The sequence below is a fragment of the Saccopteryx leptura genome, chromosome 9, assembly GCF_036850995.1.
Source record: "Saccopteryx leptura isolate mSacLep1 chromosome 9, mSacLep1_pri_phased_curated, whole genome shotgun sequence".
Classification (NCBI taxonomy): Eukaryota; Metazoa; Chordata; class Mammalia; order Chiroptera; family Emballonuridae; genus Saccopteryx; species Saccopteryx leptura.
In genome coordinates, this window is record NC_089511.1 from 17,419,358 (window position 1) to 17,440,162 (window position 20,805).

The 20,805-nt window shown below is 56.1% G+C and overlaps 2 protein-coding genes and 1 non-coding gene across 5 annotated transcripts; all 3 read right to left on the minus strand.

The window, feature by feature from the left end:
• Nucleotides 1-1,263: 1,263 nt before the first annotated feature.
• On the minus strand, nucleotides 1,264-12,624 carry CDH16 (cadherin 16). 3 transcript variants are annotated; one of them, XM_066349382.1, is made up of 20 exons: nucleotides 12,489-12,544; nucleotides 12,187-12,394; nucleotides 12,014-12,086; nucleotides 11,239-11,296; nucleotides 10,882-10,965; nucleotides 10,297-10,452; nucleotides 10,089-10,227; nucleotides 9,578-9,736; nucleotides 8,345-8,541; nucleotides 7,616-7,738; nucleotides 7,258-7,408; nucleotides 6,762-6,989; nucleotides 6,591-6,667; nucleotides 6,329-6,517; nucleotides 5,995-6,236; nucleotides 4,577-4,710; nucleotides 3,543-3,785; nucleotides 3,276-3,383; nucleotides 2,858-2,974; nucleotides 1,264-1,615 (listed from the first exon to the last, which is right to left on the minus strand). In XM_066349382.1, exons 4-20 carry the CDS (start codon nucleotides 11,281-11,283, stop codon nucleotides 1,518-1,520), a joined length of 2,490 nt encoding a protein of 829 aa, XP_066205479.1. In that variant the 5' UTR covers nucleotides 11,284-11,296; nucleotides 12,014-12,086; nucleotides 12,187-12,394; nucleotides 12,489-12,544; the 3' UTR covers nucleotides 1,264-1,517. The 3 variants fall into 3 exon arrangements, with proteins under 3 accessions (XP_066205479.1, XP_066205477.1, XP_066205476.1); XM_066349380.1 differs by lacking the exon at nucleotides 12,187-12,394 and having other exon boundaries at nucleotides 12,527-12,624; XM_066349379.1 differs by lacking the exon at nucleotides 12,187-12,394 and having other exon boundaries at nucleotides 12,489-12,578.
• Nucleotides 8,734-8,897, minus strand: LOC136381690 (U1 spliceosomal RNA). The gene has a single exon (XR_010747164.1). It is a non-coding gene; the product is annotated as a U1 spliceosomal RNA (small nuclear RNA).
• Nucleotides 12,625-15,597: 2,973 nt separating the features above from the next.
• On the minus strand, nucleotides 15,598-18,908 carry RRAD (RRAD, Ras related glycolysis inhibitor and calcium channel regulator). The gene is made up of 5 exons (XM_066349377.1): nucleotides 18,749-18,908; nucleotides 18,121-18,502; nucleotides 17,384-17,457; nucleotides 17,047-17,251; nucleotides 15,598-16,242 (listed from the first exon to the last, which is right to left on the minus strand). The coding sequence occupies exons 2-5, from the start codon at nucleotides 18,485-18,487 to the stop codon at nucleotides 15,965-15,967; spliced, it is 924 nt and encodes a 307-aa protein (XP_066205474.1). The 5' UTR covers nucleotides 18,488-18,502; nucleotides 18,749-18,908; the 3' UTR covers nucleotides 15,598-15,964.
• Between the last annotated feature and the right edge of the window lie 1,897 nt (nucleotides 18,909-20,805).

Consider the following 20,805-nt stretch of genomic DNA (forward strand, 5'->3'; position numbering starts at 1 on the left):
AGGCCAAGAAAAAGATTTTAGGAGTGGGGCAGGGGGTGGGAGGAAGCTCTGCTAGAACCATAGTAGTCCGCAGAGCCTCCATTGTGGGGGCCTGGGCCCAGGATGGTTGGAACCAGCCTCGGAGTCCATCCCCGGGCTGGGGATCCTAGCTGAGTCTCCAAGACTCGCTCAGGCCAGCCCGGGTGCCTGCCCCATCCCCGGGCTGGGGGTCCTAGCTGAGTCTCCAAGACTCCCTCAGGCCAGCCCGGACGCCTGCCCCATCCCCGGGCTGGGGGTCCTAGCTGAGTCTCCAAGACTGCCTCAGGCCAGCCCGGACACCTGCCCCATCTCTCTTGGCCTTCATCCTACAGAATCTGCCAGGAGCGGAGAGATTATCTCCTAAAAATAGGGCCTGGGCCCCACTGAGTTTGTGTTCCTCCCTTCCCCGTGATTTACCATCATCAGTTCACGGTGCCTGGGACAGTGAGTCCCACGCTGGCTCCCTAGAGACCGTTGGGATGGAGGGATGGGGAATCAGCATGTATCTAGGTTCCATCAAGGGTCAGGGATTAGAGGTCAGTCTGGAGGTGTGGTCAGGTCTCAGCAGGGCACCAGGGACCCTGCTTAATCTTGGGCCCCAGGATGGGGTTTACCTGGGGCAAGGGCAGCCTTGGGGGTTTCTGTCCTACCCCTGGTGTCCTTCTGAGTGATTCTCCCTTCTCTGACTTTCTGCAGACTCCCCATGTGCTGACCAGCCCGTGTGTGAGACACAAAGCTGCCTCATGGCCAGCACTGGGGCAGAGGGACTCATCCCCAGCCTCACCTCTCCTGTCCTAGCCTCAGGGGGCCTTCATGATTTTTGCCCAGTCCCCCTCCTGAGACTAAGAGACCTATGCCCACCCCTGTGTGCAGGTGACTCCTGCATAAGGACATGAGTGTGCTCACACATGAGCACAGGATACGGACTTACAAGGTGCCCTCCTATAGCAAAGATGATATTCAGGAAAAACAGAAATGACACTCTCAAGGACACCCTTCCCAATGACCACCTGGACAGAGTTGATCCACCCAGGATCTGCAGTGAGTGGTCTCTGAATGCCCATGGAAATGACCCACCCCGTTCAAGATCTCAGCAAGAGCCCATACAATGCCATTGCAACTTTCCCTACAAGGGACCCCAGCTTTGTCCCTTGAGCCCCCAGACCCTTTCTGTGCAGCTAGAAATGGGGAAGGAATAATTGAGCAGATAGACAAAGGTAATGCACACACAGGTGGACACTTGGACACAGGCACAGCAGTCCCTTAGGGCCATGCCCGGCTCTCTGAGACTTTATTGTTGGACAAACATGCCACCATTTGGAGCGCTTCCAAGGGCAGCCCATAAAGTCAGTGTGCAGACATGCCTGGTGATGTTGCCTCTACCTCAGAGCAGGTGAAGGGCTTCTACTCTGACCTGGCCCCATGCAGTGCTGGGTCCTCTCCCAGTAGATTCAGATAGAATTAGAGGCCAAGCTCCCAGCTGGGACTGTCTGGACCATTCAAACTGCCGCCTTTAGGGGTACACCGTCCGCTGGCTGATCGAGGTCCTTCTTCCTTGCCAGGGTCAAGTGAGTGAAGATGAGGATAAGGAAGATGCCTGAGGGGCGCAAGAAGGTTGGATCAGCTTTCAGAAGGTGCGATGGGACTTGTCCATCACTAGGGAATCCCTGCCATTGGTATTGGTTTAATGAGGAAGCAGTTTCCCAGACAACCTCCCTGAGGCCAGGCGGACATGACTCTGGTCCCGGTGCCTGAAGAAGCCTGACTGCCTAGTCTGCTTGGCTCTCACCAGGCTGTGCCCCCCGCCCCGAGGCCACCAGAACTCCCCAGACTCCAAGATCCCCTTCTCTGGAGAGCAGTTTGGTGGGAGTCATCTGGGAACCAATCAGTTCTTCCCATGGACCTCAGAGAGAAAGGCACTTTGTAGCATTGTGCTAGAACCAGCCAAGAAAACTGGCCAGGAGCCCTGGCCGGTTGGCTCAGTGGTAGAGCGTCGGCCTGGCGTGCGGAAGTCCCGGGTTTGATTCCCGGCCAGGGCACCCAGGAGAAGTGCTCATCTGCTTCTCCACCCCTCCCCCTCTCCTTCCTCTCTGTCTCTCTCTTTCCCTCCCACAGCAAGGCTCCATTGGAGCAAAGATGGCCCGGGCGCTGGGGATGGCTCCCTGGCCTCTGCCCCAGGCACTAGAGTGGCTCTGGTCGCGACAGAGCGACGCCCCGGAGGGGCAGAGCATCGCCCCCTGGTGGGCAGAGCGTCACCCCCTGGTGGGCGCACCGGGTGGATCCCGGTCGGGCGCATGCGGGAGTCTGTCTGACTGTCTCTCCCCGTTTCCAGCTTCAGAAAAATACAAAAAAAAAAAAAAAAAAAAAAAAAAAAAAAAGCTGGCCAGGAAAACATTTAGGGGGTTAAAGAAAAAAAGGGGGTGGAGAGGGAGGCTTGGACTAAAAGAATTAAACTAGAAAGACCTGGGCCCTGCCACACCCTGGCTGTGTAACCTTGGACAAGTTACTTAACCTCTATGAGCATCAGAGACCTTATCTGGAAAATGAGGAGATGCCAGGATCTACCTCACAGGGTTGTGGGGATGAGTCAGTACAATAATCCTATGCTTGGCATAGGACCTGACACAGTCACTGTGTAATGATGTAACAGTAAATGCTGTTATCAATGAATACGATGGCGAGTATGATAATAGGAGGCAAGAGCGTAATGACTAGGCGAGTTGGGGGGATTCCTTCTCCAGCCTGGAGAGCACCATGAGGACAGGGGCACTGATTATCCAGCAGCTGTGGCTCCAACCATCCATCACCCTCCCCCAGGCAGGAGCCCAGCCTCCATTACCTATTGCTAACAGGGTGCCCACGAGGATGCCCACGGCCGACAGCTTCGTGGGCATGCCCTCCATGCGGCCCACCTTGAGCCTGCACTGCCCCTCTGAGTTGCAGCGGCACACGATCACTGAGGGCAGACAAGAGAGGGAGGTAAACGTGGGGGCTCCCCAGCTGCTTGGAGCTCCCAGCCTGGCCTAGCTGGCTGGTATGCGTGCTTTTGTGGACATGTATGCATTCATGTGTGGACATAGGAGGGGTGCTTGCTCCTCTGTGCGTGGGCCTGCAGGCACCTGAGTCGGTGCGCCCAGCCACAGTTGTGCAGGTGTGCACAGACATATGCCTGCATGCATGCACGTGTCCTCAGCCCCTCCCCCGGTATCCAGTGGTTCCCTCAGGAACTGCAGGCCACACCTGAGCCCTGGCCTCACCTCGGACCTGGAGCTGCCACATCCGGGCATTGTGGCTGACAACTACAGGGATGAAGTATTCACGTGGCTCCACCCAGTGCAGGGCCAAAGTGAGGTAGGCATGGGAACCTGTTGGAACCATAAGCAGTGATCACAATCCCTAGACCAGAAAGGCCCTCTGGGGGCTGCTCTCCCTAGCCCCCTATACACACAATGGAAAAGCATCTCACTTAAGTGCCACCCCCTCCCTGCCTGGGCCACAGCCTCCCCACTTTTCCCACCACACACCGTTGAGGGCCTGGATGCGCCAATCCCGCTGCACCGTGGGGTTAGGACCAAGAGCAAAACTGTAGGGACCATGCCCATCCGCCAGGTCTGCATCCTCGCTGGGTCCACTGACAACCACACCATGGTTCTTACGGGGTGTGCAGAGGTGTCGGGTGGGCACAAGGGCCAGAGTTGGGGCAGCAGCAGAAGAGGCCTTCAGGAAGTGGATCACGAGGGTCACAGAGGTGCTCAGTGTCGGTTTATCTGCAGAGGAAACAGTGCTGAGATAGCCTGGGACCTTGTGGAGTTGGGGAGGAGTCTGGAGTCCCCAAGCTGGACCCTTTCCACCTATTAGACTCACCCTGTGGGTTCCCCTGCCACACACCGCCCTCCACCCTATCCTCTCCTTCCCATCCCCATAATCATCCCCACACCAGTCTCTTCCTCACAATGCACCTCCCCCACGTCCCTGTCCAAACAGCTGCCATGCCTTTCTTTCTGTGCTTTTCTCCATAGTGAGGTCGTCGTCCTCACTGTCCCGCTCCAGCAGTGCCACTGCCGGTGCCAGGGCTCAACGATGTGGGGATGCCTGACTCTACGGGAGCTCACTCCTGCTGGGACTGTGCTGCCTCCCTGACACACCTGCCCCTGGGCCAGCTCTCCATCCTGTCAAAGTGGCGTCCCGAGTCCTCCCCATCTGGCCTCATTGTCTCATTCAGGCATCTCTCCTGGCAGTCCTGCCCCAGGACAGCCCCTGGCCCTCCTTCCATCTGCCCCACACCCTCTGCTCCCAACATGGATCTGAGCAACACCCTGAGAAGCTCTCTGGGGATACGGGGCAGGGCTGGGGGATTGCAAAAGAGTGGTCTGAGAGGGAAGGCAGAGGCCAGGCATTCTCAGGGAGAGACACTGGACCTAGCCCCTTCTCCCTCTCTCCAGTGTGGGGCAGAGCAGTTGCCAGCAAGGGCCCCAGGGAGGCAGTTCTGTCCTATATATCTGTCTGTCCGAGACTAGTATCCCTCCCAGAGACCTGTCCTGACCGCTGCCAGCCATACCTGTATCCTGGGCCTTCACGAGCACTGTGTACATGTCCCCGGGCCGGGCGCCCTGCAGAGGCCGGGCAGTGTGCACCTCCCCGGAGAACTCCTTGATGCAGAACCAGCCCTCTGAGTCATTGACCAGGGAGAACCTGAGGCCCAGAGGAGTTAGAGCAGGGGTCCCCAAACTTTTTACATAGGGGGCCAGTTCTCTGTCCCTCAGACCGTTGGAGGGCCGGAGTATAAAAAAAACTATGAACAAATCCCTATGCACACTGCATATATCTTATTTTTAAGTAAAAAAACAAAACGGGAACAAATACAATATTTAAAATAAAGAACAAGTAAATTTAAATCAACAAACTGAGCAGTATTTCAATGGGAACTATGCTCCTCTCAATGACCACCAATGAAACAGGTGCCCCTTCCAGAAGTGCAGTGGGGGCCGGATAAATGACCTCAGGGGGCCGCATGTGGCCCGCGGGCTGTAGTTTGGGGACCCCTGAGTTAGAGGGTGGGGAAGCCCTGGGATCATATACATAGTCTTGCTCAGAGACCTCCAGGGCTGTGTGACCTGCTCAAGTTGTTTATCTTTTCTGTGACTTACAGGTGGCACCATTCCCTGGAGTGCCCAGTCTCTCTCCCCAGCTTCAGGGACTTGTTGGGGGGCAGGGCTTGAACCACAGATATTGTGGGTAGGGAAGGGATTCACAGAACCTGGGGAGTCTAACTCAACTCCACTAGTCCCAGGTCACCCCAGAAATGGACCAGGATTGGGCATCCTACCCGAGCTACAGCCTGGATGAGGGTACTGGGGAAGGCCCAGTCTAGGCAGCATGGGGAGGCACTACCTGAGCTCACATGGGGTCAGAATACCCCATGTCCTGTCCAGCTTATCTAGCCCTGATCCTCCCCCAAGAAGTCACAGCCTTGGTCCCTGGCCAATTGGCTCAGCAGTAGATCATCGGCACAGCATGTGGAAGTCCCGGGTCTGATTCTCAGCCAGGGCACAAAGGAGAGGTGCCCATCTGCTTCTCCACCTTTCCCCCTCTCCTTCCTCTCTGTCTCTCTCTTCCCCTCCCACAGCCAAGGCTCCATTGGAGCAGAGTTGGCCCAAGTGCTGAGGACTCTCCGTGGCCTCCACCTCAGGCGCTAGAATGGCTCCAGCCCCAATGGAGCAAGGCCCCAGATGGGCAGAGCATCGCCCCCTGGTGAACATGCAGAGTGGTTCCCGGTCAGGTGCATGTGGGATTCTGTCTGACTGCCTCCCCGCTTCTAACTTCAGGGGGGGAAAAAAAAAGTCACAACCTTGGTATTAGCCAGGTCTCAGAAACTTTGCAGGCAGTAGGTAATATAAGTTGCCTCTAAGGCCCTGGGCTCATCCCTGGGGAGCAGGGCAGGTCCAGCCCAGTTAAGGGGCTGGGCTTCGGGCTCACCTGAGGGGACTGCTCATGCGGTCTGAAGGCTGGATGGTCAGCAGGAGGGAACCGGCTGGGGTGCTGACTGGGACGCTGGCCTCATAGCTCTCCTGGTCCAACTCAGGGGGTGGCACCACCCTCTCCACCAGCACAGTCACGGTGGCTGTGGCTCCAGGGCCCAGGCCTGGCCCCACCAGTTCTGCCACACTCCGTACCACCACCACCAGCTTGTGACTTGGAGCTGTCTCGTAGCTGAGATTCTGGAAGCGGTGGGGCCTGGGTCACTGTGTGGCCTGGGCTGTGGCACACTTGTGTGTGCCGGTGTGCCCCTTCCTCACCCCACGCCCTTTACCTTCAGCAGTCGCAGCTGGACACGATCAGAATCTGGCTTCCAGTCCAGGCCAAAGGTCTCATCTACATTCCCTGCCTCGATGGCAAAGTGCATGAGCCGGAAGGCAGGTTCCAGGTCGGCATCAGTGGCCGTGAGTGTGGTCACCAGAGTCCCTGGCTCTGTGTCCTCAGGGAGGTGTATGGGCTCAATCTAGAGACAGTTGGATGGGCTGTGAGTCCCCCAACAGCTCCTTCTCAAGGTCTCCTCCCTGGCTCCTGCTTACCTGGGAAGCGGTGAACTCAGGAGCATGGTCATTGATGTCTGTGATTGTGACAGCAATCTCACATGTGCTGCTGAGACCTGAGGCAAGGGAGGGCATGTTGGGGAGGCCAGGATAAGAACACAAGGGGCAGGGAGTCTGGGTCATCATCAGGGTCACCAGCAGGGCTCTTACCGCCTTCTGCTCCTCCTAGGTCAACAGCCAGCACCTGAAGCAGGATGTTCTGGCCAGCGTGGAGGGGGACAGCCCCCAGTGTCACACTGCCTGAGGTAGAGTCTATCTCAAAGGCTCTCCCTTCTGTCCCCTCCTCAGACTCAGGGCTCAGCAGCCAATACACAACATGGGAATTTGGGGAACCAGGGGCATCCATGTCCTCTGCCAGCAACCTAGTCACCTTGGTGCCTGCAAAGACAGCACGCACATGGGTGGGCCCAGGGCCCAGTCCGGAGGCCTATTTCACCCACTCCTCTTTTGTGCTGGACTTCACTTGAGCTCGTGTGTGTGGGTGTGAGCGTGGGTGTGAGCGTGTGTGTGTGTGTGTGTGTGTGTGTGTGTGTGTGTGTGTGTTGAGGGGGTCATTAAGGCTGACCCCATCCCAAAGAAGAGCAAGATGGGATGGCTCGTAGAGGCTTCACCCCTCCCCCAGCCCCTGACTAGGCCTATAGCCCACCTGGGGGACTGAGCTCAGGGATGCTGATTGGGGGACCACGTGGGGGGCAAACAGGAACGTTGTCATTCTCATCCATCACCACCACCTGCAGCTCCTGAGGTTCTGTGTAGTCCTCACCACGGGTATTCTGAGCCCGCACCTGGAGCAGGTACTACAGTGGGCAGTGGGGCTTCAGATGCAGGCCAAGGGCAGCTCCAGCCTGGCCTGGGTCTGGGTTCCCTTCTGATGGCCAGCTCCAGCTTTTCTGGGTGCTCTTTCACTGCCTCAGCGCCTGTGAGGGATGTGACACCCCCAGAAGCAAACCAGACAGTGACCAAGCCCCCATAGCCTGCCCTCCTGGCACCCCCCCTCACCTCACCTCAGCCTGGGCTTCTCGGTCCAGCTGCCTGGTCACGTAGATCTTCCCCTCTGCATCCACATCAAAGGTCCCAGGGGGCTGGCTCTCCAGGTGATAATGTACATTCCCCCCACTCCAGTGTGCCTGGGAAGGGACACAGAATGAGACACCCCAGGACGAGAGACAGAACCAGCCGGGTGTCAGTCCTTCCTGTCCAACTGTTCCCAAGTGGGGAGCCTGGGCCCCAATTACTGCGTGACTCAAGGCAAGTTGCTGTCATCCCTGAGTCCGGGTAGGGTCTTTCTGTTTGGGACAGTTCCACGGTGGCTTTGCACTGGTCCAAGCCTGGCCCCTGCCTGCCCACAGTGCCTGAATAACTAGGTTGTCTGTTTCTTTTCCCTCAGGCAGGGCCTGACCCTAGGACATTCCTCGAGGAGGCCTGAGACATTCCTGGCCTGAGTGACAATCCCCCTGGCAGCAAGGAGCAGCAGGGGGGTGGCAGCTGTTCTCCCCGAGGAAGCCTGGGGCAGACACAGGAGGTCACAGCAGTCACACGTGCCAGAGGATAGCAGGTGAAGGGCTGGGGGTCTGGTCCCAGGACCCCACACCCTGATGGGGACAATGGAGATAAGAGCACAGGTAAGGGGAGGGGTCGATCTGGACCCCAGACCCAACCCCAAAGTCCCCATGAGACTCAGGTCCAGCTGTACCCAATGTAGGGCTACCGCAGCCACTGAGTCAGTTACTCACCTGGGAAATGTGGTGTGGGTATGGAACTTTAAGATTTTCTGCCAGGTGGACAGGATCTAGGGGCACCCAGGTGCTCTCTACTATGGAGACATCTATAGTAGCTGTGTCCTGGTGCCCTGAGGCCTGGTCACCCATATCCTTGACCTGTACCAACAGCTGGTAGGGTCCCTCCAGGGCCTGGTCTAGACTGGCACTCCCTAGAAGAGGCAGGGTGGTCAGCTGAGCAGGGGGTGAGGGAGCAGGGGTTCAGGGCATCCTTCTCTCAGCAAGGTACCAAACACAAAGCCAAGCATATAGTAGGTGTTTAGGATACTTTCTTGGCCAAGGGATGAGAAGGACTTTTAGCACCATTGTGAGCATCCAACCAGAACTTTTTCTTTCTGTATAATTAGGGGAGAGTGTGAACGCAGTCCCCCACTACCACAAATTATGCAGTCAAGTTTCCCACATTTGGGGAAATCGCAGGGGTCAGCTCATCTGGAGTGCAATGGATAAGGCTCGCCCTGGGAAAACCATTTTTGGGACCATGGTATCTCCCCTGCCAGGTAAGTATAATCCAACCAGAACTTGACAGTTTGCAAACTCACTTCCATATCTAGCCACACAATGAATGATTGATGGACAGGATGGGGGGATCACAGGATGGAGAGGGGGAGGAGGACATGGGTGAATGGGTAAGTGAGTAAGATGGCCCTTTGGATGAATGAAAGGTTGACTAGGTGGATGGTTGGGAGTTGGGGAGCAGGAAGATGATTGGGGATTTGGGTGTGCGGTGCGTTAGTTTGGATGGATGTTTGGATAGATGAACTGCATATGTGGTTGTGTGGGTAGATGAGTGAATGGGTAGCTGGCTGGCTGGCTGGGTGTATGGTTGACTTTTCTTTCTATCCTCAGACCATGCCTTGCTCTGAACCCCCAGGTCTAGGCCTCTCTTGCTGGCAGTCCAAAGGTCTCCCAGCAACATCCTAGGCTATAATCCCTCAGTTCTCTCCTACTTTGTCCCTTAGGCCTGGGTCTCCAGAGTGTAGGGCTGTGGTACTCCATCCACACCATTTAACTCTCTATACATGGTCCTGCCTCCATGCGTGGTTCACGTTGGCCTTTTGCCTTGATATTCCCTCTATCTAGAGTGGTCTTTTCTCCTCCTTTATATCTCCTGCTGCCACCCATTCATCTATTACCACCTTCCCCAGCTCTCCCTGACTCTCCCCATCACACCCCGCTCAGGCTCACCTTTGGGGCTGAGGGCCAGAGCCCCGAGCCGAGGCTCCAGCTGGAACATGTCTGGGGAAGGCTGGGCTGGGGCCTGGCTCAGGATGTGGAATCGGAGATCCGAGTTAGCGGTTCCTGGCTCATCGCCATCCGAAGCCTCAAGGAAGAGGAAGGGAATGCCTGATGAATATGGAGAGGGCAAACCATAAGGGTTAGGGAGGATGGGAGAGTCTCCCAGGCCTTTCTATCTCTTCCAGGTCCTTCCTTCCATATCCATCATTGTATCAGGACTCAAAGAGAACCACAGCTTTTCACCCCACTTCACGGATGAGCAAACTGAGACCAATGTGGATGGGACTCCCCTGAAGACACTGAATGGGGTAGAGGGGCGCAGGATGGGACAGAAACGGGAGGAGGCAGCCTGGACCATGGCTGCCCTGTCCCTGTGCTGACTCTGACCATCTCTTTACTCTCTGATATCCCTTCAATGCCCACCAGAAGTTGCTGTGTGCTGACTGCCCTGGCCACTCACCAGGCCTGGTGCCTTGGCTCAGCTGAACTCTGTAGATGGCCTGGGAGAAATGGGGCACTTGATCATTTTCATCCTTCACGCGCACAAGCACGGGCTGGGGGCCCCACAGGACATGTCCATCTTCAGTCTCCTGAGTGACCTGCAGGGAAGGGTAGTTAGTGCCCCGCCCTGCCTTTGCTGCTCTTCCCTACACCTGGCCCAGCCCTACCTGTAGCTGGTACTCTGCCTGTTCCTCGCGGTCCAGGGCTCTGGTCACCAGCAGGAAACCAGACTCAAGATCCACAGCAAAGGGGCCCTCAGCTGCCGTGGCTGGGTTTCCTGACAGCACAATCTGGCCCTTGGCTTCTTCATGGGGTAGCGGCAGCTGGTGGCGGAAAACAGAGGTGAAGGGAGGGGTGCCATATCTGAGGCATGCTCCCTCCAGCCAATGGCCCCATTTTGTATGTGGAGAAACTGAGGCTCAGAGAGGGCTAGCACTTGTATGAGGTCACACAGCCAGTAATTAACAGGACTGAGATTCAAAGCCAGAGCTTTTTCCCCTGTACCTGATGCTCTCTAATACTCCCTGCACTTCTTTCTGAAACTCCTCCCCAATACTTTACTCTTTAACTTAAAGATCTACTTTCTTCTGGGATTAAAACCTTGCTAGTCATGCACACTATATCACATCTGGAGAGCAGGGTTTAAAAGTGAGCCAGAGCAAGAAGAGAAAGGAGAATTGGAGATGGGGAAGCAGGCAGGACTTGGGGGGAGGGCAGCCCACCTCGGTCAGGTACACCTCGCTCAAGCTCACCTTGGTCAGGTACAAAGGGAAATTTCCACCATAGTTTTCCGGGACTTCCACACTCAGCTCTGCAAGCTGGGCCTCGAGGAGAGCCTGTGGGAGGATTCCCACCTTGTCACCAGGCTCTGTCTTCCTGCCATGGTGCTGGGGACCTGACAGGGAGGGGAATTTCTGCCTCTTCCCTGGACCTGGTCATAACTTAGTGCATCCACCCTCATGATCCCACAACAGACTTATAGCCAGCTCTGCCCCCTGCCCCCAACCACCACCCTCCATGGTCAGTGTAACTGCTCCAGGTGGAGGGGGGAGCAAGGGTGCCAACCCCCAAAGCCCGGATCTGAAGGAGGGGAGCCAGACCCAGCTCACCTGGGGGACGAAGAGGCAAAGCAGCCACAGCCAGGCAGGGATCATGGTCAGGATGGGCCTGAGGGACATGGCGGTGAGGGACCAGTCCAGATCAGTGGGCGGGGCCATCCCTCCTATCACCCTCCCCTAGAAAGTATTCCTCTACTCACTCCCACTCAGCCCAGGCCGTGGCTTCTCCAAGCCCCATGGGACGTACTGTCTCTCCTTCACCTGAACCTCCTCCAACCTGGTCCCTAAGGGGCAGGTGGCCAGGCCTTCTCCTGTCCCCTGTCCTTTATTTATTTATTTATTTATTTATTTATTTATTTATTTATTTATTTTTAAGACTTTATTTATTTTAGGCAGAAGAGAGAGAGAGAGAGAGAAGGGGAAAGTGAAGGAAGCATCAACTCCCATATGTGCCTTGATGGGGCAAGCCCAGGGTTTCAGAACAGTGACCTCAGCATTCCAGGTCAAAGCTTTATTCACTGCACCACCACAGGTCAGGTCTGTCCCCTGTCCTAAACTATCCCAGTAACTCTCAGAGCTTCCCCTCCTCATCCTGTCCACATGAACACTGCCACCCTTGTCTGCTGCCTCAGCTCATTCCAAACGCATAGACAGAGCGACTTCAAGGCAGACTGACCTCCTCTTCCTCCCCTTAGAAGGGCCAGCGGCTCCCATTGCTAGCAGTGTAGCGCCCAGCTGCTTAGCCAAGCCCACCAAGGCCCCCAGGCCCAGCCGCCCTGCTGCTTCTCGGTTCTGGCCCCCAGAAGGATCTCCATGGGAGTCTCACCTCCAGACCTTTGTCTCCTTCCCACCTTAGCCTCCTAAATCGTGGCTCTCAAAGTGGTAACTTCCCAGCAGCCCTGAAAAATCATAAAAGTTTGGAAAGACCCTGATGACTCTGAGGGTCACTTCCTGCAGTTGACTCGTGCTGCAGGCAAGGTGGGAAGGACAGGGCCTGACCAAGGTCACAGAGGATTAATTAACCACAGGCGAATTCCTCCTGGGGCAGAGGACTCTTGGTTCAGGGTCTCCAGAACTGTTCTTCCTTCCACTGCCATCCTTCAGACTTGGAGTCCCCTCAGGGCCGGAGCCCTGGCCTCATCTGGGCATTTCCCGGCACTCAGCGTGGAGCTGGGCACACAGAGCATGGACAACCTCTCCGATCTTCCTGGACGACGGGAGGACAGGGCAGTGTTTCTCCTTCCTCCACCACCAGACCCACCTAGCCCTGCCCACCCCCACCCCAACTCCCAGGCCCTCACCTGCTGGTGCCTAAGGCTGACTCCCTCTGTCCACCTACCAGGTGAGGCTTTTTCTCCGTGAAGTGCTGGCTGGACCGAGCTGGGTGGAGTAGGGCAGGGCAGACACTTGAGCAAGAAGGGCGGACACTTGAGCAGGTAGGCGGGCCCGCCACGCTTGCTCGGAAGTGGAAAACGCCACTGGGCCCACAGCAGCAGGCCTGGACCTGCCCAGCCCCCCAAGTTACTCATTGACTTTGGAAAGCTGGGGGCTGCTCAGCATCCATCCCTGCCAGTCCCAGGAGGTGGGGAGACCTTCGGCCTGGCACTCCTCCCAGCCCTACACAGTCCAGTGGGCACTTCTTAGCCCTCTGCGCTTGGGCAGTACAGTCTATGGGTTTCCTATGCGCGGAGTCAACCAACCGTGGGTTGCAAATATTCAAAAAAGAAATTGTTATATTGTTGTTGACATGTAGTTAGGCCTACAATGGTTGCATCTTACTGAACATGTACAGACTTTTTTTCTTGTCATTATAACAACTATTTATATAGCACTTACATTGTGTTAGGTTTTGTAAGATAATTTAAGTATTCAGTAGTATAAGATTAGGTATTATAAAATGATTACAAACTATATTAAGTATTAGAGAAATGATTTAAAGTATACAGGAGTATATGCGTAGGTTATATACAAATACTACACCATTTAGATAAAGGACTTGAGTATCTGCAGATTTTGGTATCTGTTGGGGTCCTGAAACCAAACCCCCGCGGATACAGAGAAACAACTTTACTTTTCCTGTGGCTCCAGATTTTATCTCACTTCTCCCCATCCACCAGCATCTGCAGCTCTACCTTGGCCCACTCTGTCCCTTTTGTCCAGATGCCCTTCCCACCCCTTTCATCTGTGGGATGAGCACCTGCTCAGGCATCAGTACTCAGCTCATATTCCCTTCCCCAGGAAACCTGCCCTGGGCTCCCAGGCTTGTTCAGGGTTCTCCTGGTTCCCCTCTGGGACTATTCCACCCCACTGCATGTGCTATGTCTGTCAATGCAGAGAGGACACCAGATTTTTATTGCCTCTCTCTTCCATTTGACTGGGAGCCAGCCCCTCCAGAGCCGCACTCTTGGACCCAGCAATGACCTGGCCATTGCCTGGTCTCGGCGGCTCCCGTCCATCTTGTGAAACTAAGACAAGGAGCTGGGGATTGTACATGAAGGAGAGGTGAGCACTACACCACCTGAACTGGGCATTCAGGGCTCCAGACCACCTACCAGTGAGACAGTAGGTTGGGGTCAGTGGCCTGGGAGATCCCTGAGGCCGCCTGAGTGCTCCCACTAGCTTATGGACACTGAAAGGGCTGAGACAATAAATTGTCTCATGCCTCTGAGTAGGAAGGAGAAGACTAAGCAAGCTCAGGTGACCTTGAAAGAATTGCAGAGCTGACCAGGGGCCCTTTCCCCAGTAAGGGCAGCCAAGCAGAACCAAGAGAAGCTTCTGGGGCCTAGAAGTCCAGAACAAGGGGGAAGGGTAGAAAGGGTCACAAGGTCTCTAATCTCTTCTTGTTCTCAGCGCTTCCCATGGTTTCACCTGAGTCCTTCTCACTGCATATCTAGTTAGTTCTCTGAGGTTGGAGGTTGGGCCGGGTCCCTGCAGGTGCACTCAGCTTTGTCTCTCGCAAGCTGAGTGCCTGCCTCAGGGTCACTAAGGCATCCCAGACATCCCACCTTGTGCATAGGGATGTTGAGGGACCTCACATGTGTTAAACTTCTATTATGTACCTGCTCTAAGCACATAACTTTATTATTCCACTCATTCTATTCTGAAAAGGACATCATCCCCACGTCACACCCTGGGGCATGGAGAGTCGAGAAGTTTGCAAAGGGTCACACAAGCCAATAAGTGGCAGAACAGGAAGGTCTGGATTCTTCTTAAGGCCTTGAAACCTTCACCTGCTCTGAGAAAACCATGCCTTCCACATGCCTGGAAGTATGCAGGGGATGTGGGAATGGAGAGGGTGGAAGCTTTGAACAGTTAACATTGCCCTGGGGGGCATGCCAGTTAGTTACAGAAGTCAGACACTGAGGAGCAGCCTTCAAACCTCCTGCCATTGAACAACCGTGCTCAGGACTCTAACCGGGTTGTGGGGGTGGGGGTGGGGCTCCCACTGGAATGAATAAGTTTAACCAATGAAGGAATGTATGGACCCTGGCCTGGAACCTTCTCAGAAAGTCTCCAGCCTTGCCCCAGGCTGCCTCCAAGCTCTGGAGACGGGCAGACCTATATACCAGTCCCCACTCAGCCACTTCGACCTGTGTGACCTAGGGCAAACACTTTAGTTTCCTAACTGCCATTGCTGAATGGGGTCGCTTGTTCCTGAAATGACATCCATAAAGCAGGTACCTGTGCCCATAATGGCTCCCCTTCCTGAGAACGATGGGGAGACAGGCACACCTCTTTACCAGTGAACGCGCACACATTTCCACACGGATGCAAGGCCTCTCATTCCAGGCAGGAAGGGATCCAGGGCCTGGTCCTGCCCATACCACATTAGCCAATGCTGAGCATGGTATGTTCTGGCCAGGCCACTCATAGTGGGGAGAACAGTGAGGCCCCCCTCAGTAGCCCAGCTTCAGCAGGGAAGTGGGGAGCCATTCAGTCAAGTCTACAGAATGTGCCTTCCTCAACCCACCCTTAATAAGCCAGGGAGTCTTATCTTCTCCACCCCTTCTGGAGGGAGCATCAGCCAGAGGACCAGACCCAGGGTTCCTGTTTGGCCATGACACCTGGGGCAGGTTGTGGTCCTTCACGCAGTCTCAGTTTCCCTTACACTCAGTGGGTGATTGAATCATCAGCCAGCTGGGAATGCCAGGCCCCAGTGCAGGAGAAGAATCCGGATAACACGTGGGAGGGGTTCAGGTCTCCTGCTACTGGGACCCCCCCAACCCGGGACCCCCCCAACCCTCGCCTTCCCCCTCTGACTCAGCAGGCTATTTCTGGGCCCACACATTAGGACAAGCAAAGCCACGTGCTAGGGTGAGGCAGCGAGCCTCCATCCCTCAACTTTGGGAGCTCTGCTGCTCCTGCAGCCTCTCCCTCCCAAGAGGAAACACAGAGTCCACAGCCTTGACCTATCAGTAAATAGTCTTTATTACAAAAATCTGCCTGTAAACAAATAGCCACTGCACTGAATAGCCACCCTCCAGGGCATGCACACCAGGTGGGGAGAAAGGAAGAGTCCTCTCCCCACACCCAGACCTGTCCCAGGGGCTGGGCTCAGGCTGCTGTTTGGGACGCACATCCGCCTGCCCAAACACCTTTTTGGGCCCAGCCCTCGATGGCCGGTAGAAGCCACCTCCCAGGGCAGCACTGTCTGTCCATGACCATGAGGTGTGGGACACCCAAGTCTGAGCCAGCCCTGAGGCACCAAGGGCAGTTTGCTGGGCCAGCCCACCAATCTGCCCATCTGTCTGCATGACTCAGCGAGTGCCCTTGAGGCCTAGAGCACGGAGAGGTCGTGGCAAGACTTGGACTTGGCACGAAAGGCCATCTTGCGGCTGTTGCGTGCTACAATGCGGCCCAGGAAGCGCTTCGCCTTCTTGCCGAGGCTCTCTCGCCGCTGGGTTCCGGCTTGCCGACGTGCATTGGCCTCTTTGCTGTCCCTACGCAGGCGTATCTGGCGCACAATGCCCTCAAACAGCGCCTGGACGTTGTGGTGCAGCGCAGCCGAGGTCTCAATAAACTTGCAGTCGAAGACCACTGCACAGGCCCGGCCCTCTGGGGTAGGTGGGGACAGGCACACATCAGTACACAAAGGGCGGGTGCGTGAGGAGCCCACTCAAACTCTGGCTACCCCATGGCAGTTGCCACTCAGGAATCTGTGGGTAAGGGACAGTGGAGCCCTGGGTCCTTCTCAGAAACAGAGATCCCAGCTCCTGTATGGGTTTTCTGAGTTTAAGGAGCTGACAAAGGCCCGTAAAAGGAGACTCATTTATTGAAATAATTTGAAGTCTGTTATATAAAAGAAAGTGCCACAGTTGTCAACACAGGAGAATGAGAGCTTTGTTGGAAAGCTTAGTATTTTATGATTTAAGGTTTTATCATGATGAATGACCGGTAGAATGGTGAGTATGTAACCAAGTCACTTCTTCCTCTGAGGGGGGCTCAGTTCTGGGGGCCACCAAAGAGGATGCTGAGCCCAAGAGGAGAGGGTTCTCTCCAGGGGCAAGCCTACTTCAAGGCTGGCCCAGGCCTGGGATCCAGGCTCTGACCTCCTAGCCTGGTTCCATGCACTCCCTTCACGCCTCGTCTGTCAGGCCAGAGCCACAAAAGACAGGAGAGGAGGGCCTGGAGGTGACCCAGCAACCTCCACCTCTCCTAATGCATGTGGTCTTTTCCCTAGTATTCTTGGGTTTGGGGGAGCCCTATGGAAGAACAACAGTCTCTCACTCTGCCCCCAAAAGTTTTCTTCCTGAACATTTTTAGCCACTGATGATCCCCAGAGACTGAAGCTGAGTCAAGACTGAGTGGATTGCAGCTCAGCCAGCATCTCCCTCCCTTTCTGACCCACACCCTGCTCACCATCCAAGGAGACCTCGCGAGAGCGCACCAGATCACTCTTATTGCCCACTAGGATGATGGGCACATCGTCTGTCTGCCGGGCACGCCGCAGCTGAACCCGCAGCTCTGAGGCCTTCTCGAAGCTGCCCTTGTCCGTCACTGAGTACACGATGACATATGCATCCCCCATGGCCATGCAATGGCCAGGTAGCCAGTGGCCCCCATCCTAAAGAACACATACAAACACATACATTTACCCAACAGTCCTCATGCCCCAGCACAAGGCTGTTACTCCCAGCAGGCTCCTACCCCAAGCTCACCCCTCCCACTATGCCCAGGGTCTAGGCCGGCATCCTACCTGCTCCCAAATGTCATAGACCATGAGTGATGCCTCTTCACCATCCACCATGATGGAGCGATCATACGTGTGCCCTAGACAGGAGACCAAAAATTGTGTTACTTGCTGGCTGCCAAAAGCCTCCCCACCCCCACTCCATGCACCAAGTTTCCTATTCTGGCCACACCCCCAACTCCTCCCTAGAGACCTCCAACCTTCCTGTCTGCTGATGGTTGGTTGCTATGTGGCAACAGAAGTGATGGGGAGTTGGAGAGCATGCTGTGCCTAACCCCCACCAAGATATCCCTTCCCCAAGCTAGCAATAACCTGGATGGCCATTCCTGTGCTCCCTGCCCACCTGTTGTCTGGGCCTCAGGTGGTTCTGACTACAGTGGCCTGAGTTAGAATAATGACAGTCATATGCTCTGGGGGCCTTGGTCACCTAAGGTGCCTCTCCTAGAAACTCCCTCTGGCTGTGTTTCTGTCTGTCCTGGCGGAGGGTTGGGGTGGGGTTGTCCTGTCCCCATCCTAGCGTACTCATATGTATGTCCTGGGCTTTCTACTCAGTATTTCTTCCTCTACCAAGGGTCCATTCTTCTTAATTTCTCCGACTGTGAAATGGGTAAGTAGAGGCATGATTCTGAAAATGCCTTTAGGATCCCTTGGCACTTGTCGCTTTTATGCCAGTCCCCAGCCCTGTAGCGCCACCAGTAGTAACCCTGGGCTCTCCCCTCCTTAGACTAGTCTCAGCCCCTCACCTGCGGCCTCTGCTTCAGGCCCGTCCTCCAAACCACCGAAGATCCGCGCCAGAGCGCTCTTGCCCACACCGGGCGCCCCCAGCAGCAGCACCTTGTAAACGCTCTCGTCTGAGTCGCTGCCCCCTGAGCTGAGCGAGTCAGAAGAGCTCTCGGGCCAGTCCAACCTCGGACCCTGGGTCCCGGTCCGCGCCGCGGTTGTCAGAGCGCTGGGAGCTAGCGCCGCCTGCAGGTCGCGCTCGTCCACCGGCATGCTTCGGCGGTGCAGCGGGGGCGCTGGGCCCCAGGGTGTGCTGCCCCGACGGCGCTCGCGCTCCCGGCCCCCGCCGCGGCTCCCTCCCGCTCCGCTGCCGCCGCCATTCAGAGTCATCGTGTCGGACGCCGTCTGGGGAAGAATTGAGATGGCCTCGTAAGCCGCGGTGGAGTGGAGAGGGAGGCTGGACCCCGGGCGTGCCTGCCCGACCTGGGGTCTGGCAAGATGCTTGGGACCGACGACCTGGGGTCTGGCAAGATGCTCGGTCCCCATCCTAGTCGTGAAGGTCCTCGCACCCTGACTTGACTCACCCTCCAGACTTATCCATGGCAACTCGGACGGTGCAACCACCCCCATCCCGTTCACCAGGACACTCACCCACTCGCACACAGACACGGTCAGGACTATGTCCCGTACTCGGATCGCGGGCTAGGACTCAATGCTGTCACAGCCGCTGCCTTCTCTGTCCACACTAGGTCCAGGCTCCAGAGCTGCCTATTTAAGCCTCTGCCCGCCCCCGCGTCGCCCCCGTCCACGCTGAGGCCGGGGCTGACGTGTTTGTCCCCCTCTCCCCAGGAGGGATCCCACACCCTCCCCCCCCCAGGACCTTACACCCACAGAGACCCCGCCCCCCGCCCCCGCCTCCCCAGCCCCGCCAGGGCGGAGCAGGGGCAGACTGGCACACAAAGCCCGTGTCTCAGGAAGAGAGAGAGAGAGTCTTTCGTGTGGGAGGCCGGGAAGGAGGAAGAAGGAGGAGTATGTGAATGGTTCTGGGGAGGTGGAGGGGAGGGTACCATCATAGGTGGGGGTAAGGACCAACCAAGTGTGCCAATTCCCTCTAGGGAATTGGGTCTGGCCCTTTAAAAGTAAATTCTTCTTTCTCTGTTGCCCAGTGCTGGCCTATTGCCTAAGCAAGCAGAACATTTGCAGGCTAAACCGACATTACCCTTCTCCACCCATTGACGACACCCACTCCCCACTGATCCATATCTGAGCTAGAATTTAGGGGTGCTAAATCCAGCTTCTAGACTCAACACCAGGTTCTTCCCTCTCCCCTCCCTGCCATAGGGAGTTGAAGTTTCTGCCTGATGAGCATGCCCTTCAGTGTGAGGGTTAGGGTGAGGGTTAGGGTTGAGCCTCTGGAGGCCCTTGGAGAGCTGTTTAGAGGAGGAAGCAAGGAAGGGAGGTCCTCTGGCAGTGTTGCAGGTACAGGTGAAAGCTTGAATCCTGGGCAGGGAACACTAGGCCAGAGAAGGGAAAGGATGAACTCAGCACCACCTCACTCACCCCCCGGCACCCTCCAGACAGCTGCCAGCCACCCTGCTAAAAATACCTGACTCTGGCCCTGGCCCTGGCCCTGGCCCTAACCCTGGTCATTCGGTTCCTGGGCTGGAAGTTGCCCAAAGTTGGGGAAATCCTGGCAGGCAGGTGTCAGATACCGGCAGGAGCAGATAGGGGTGGAACTGGACCAGGAACTGGATCAGGGCTGGATCCAGCCACCTTAAGAGCCGTCCGTGTCTCTCTCCTTCCCTCTAGCTCTGGTCTGGACCTGCTTGTTCAGGGCACATGCAAGGCCTGGAGGTTCAGACTCCCAGCCAAGAGGAGCATAATGCAACGGGGTGGGGGGGAGGGCTCTAGCCACCAATATCCAGAACTCACCCCCTCTTCAGACCTCGGTGGCTGCCAGGACATAGAGGGGAGGTGTAATGAGGAAGCTGGTTTCTAGTCCTGGCTCTGACTCCAGGTTCCTGGGTCTTGCCTCCATCCCAGTCTCTGGGTACCCAGCTATAAATTGGGCTCATATATCTGGGGTGTGTGAGGGTTGGGGATAGGCAGGCTATGAGGTACTTTGTGACAGGGACCTACTATCAGACTCTGATGTTTGGTTGTGACAGTGTGGTAGGAGTGGGAGCACCCGTTCAGTGCTCAGGTGACATCACAGATGGATAGATCCTGGTGGGCTGTTGTAGGTCGTCATGGAGACCTGGTAGGGCTCTCTGGCTGCTCTGTCAGTTTCCTTGGCAACATCTGAAAAGGCCTTGGAGTGAGGTGGGCTTGACTAATTGTTGGGGTTTTTTGAAGGCTTCTCTTGTTCTTGAGGTCCTCCAAGTAGACAAGGGCCAGACTAGGCAGGGGGCCTGTCCATTTGTGTTCATGTGGAACCCCATACTGGCTCTAGCTTCCTCGGCTAGGTCCAGTGGGAAGAGGGAGTCAGGGGTCAAGCCTCATGTCAGAGGATACAAGTCTCAAGGGCCATCAAGCCACTTTCCATCAGGATCCTGGCTGGGCTGCTTATGACTCCTCCTACCCACTGCACATACATGACTGTGCCATTAAAGAGAGCCCCTAAATGTCTGGCAGAGGGTGGTAAGTTGGGTGGGGGGGGGTACCTGTGGCCCTTCCCAGCAGGGAGTCATGCAAGGAATTTAGGACTG

What these genes read in the sequence shown, in the direction of transcription:
- CDH16 (XM_066349380.1), bottom strand. Translation starts at nt 11,283, where the DNA reads ATGATCCCTGCCTGGCTGTGGCTGCTTTGCCTCTTCGTCCCCCAG. An exon ending in AGGCAGAGTACCAGCTACAG is followed by an intron (nt 10,228 to 10,296) that starts GTAGGGCTGGGC and finishes CCTTCCCTGCAG; the next exon opens with GTCACTCAGGAGACTGAAGA. An exon ending in GCGCATCCAGGCCCTCAACG is followed by an intron (nt 3,384 to 3,542) that starts GTGTGTGGTGGG and finishes TGGTTCCAACAG; the next exon opens with GTTCCCATGCCTACCTCACT.
- RRAD (XM_066349377.1), bottom strand. Translation starts at nt 18,487, where the DNA reads ATGACTCTGAATGGCGGCGGCAGCGGAGCGGGAGGGAGCCGCGGCGGG. An exon ending in GCCTGAAGCAGAGGCCGCAG is followed by an intron (nt 17,458 to 18,120) that starts GTGAGGGGCTGA and finishes TCTCCTGTCTAG; the next exon opens with GGCACACGTATGATCGCTCC. An exon ending in TCTATGACATTTGGGAGCAG is followed by an intron (nt 17,252 to 17,383) that starts GTAGGATGCCGG and finishes TGTGTTCTTTAG; the next exon opens with GATGGGGGCCACTGGCTACC.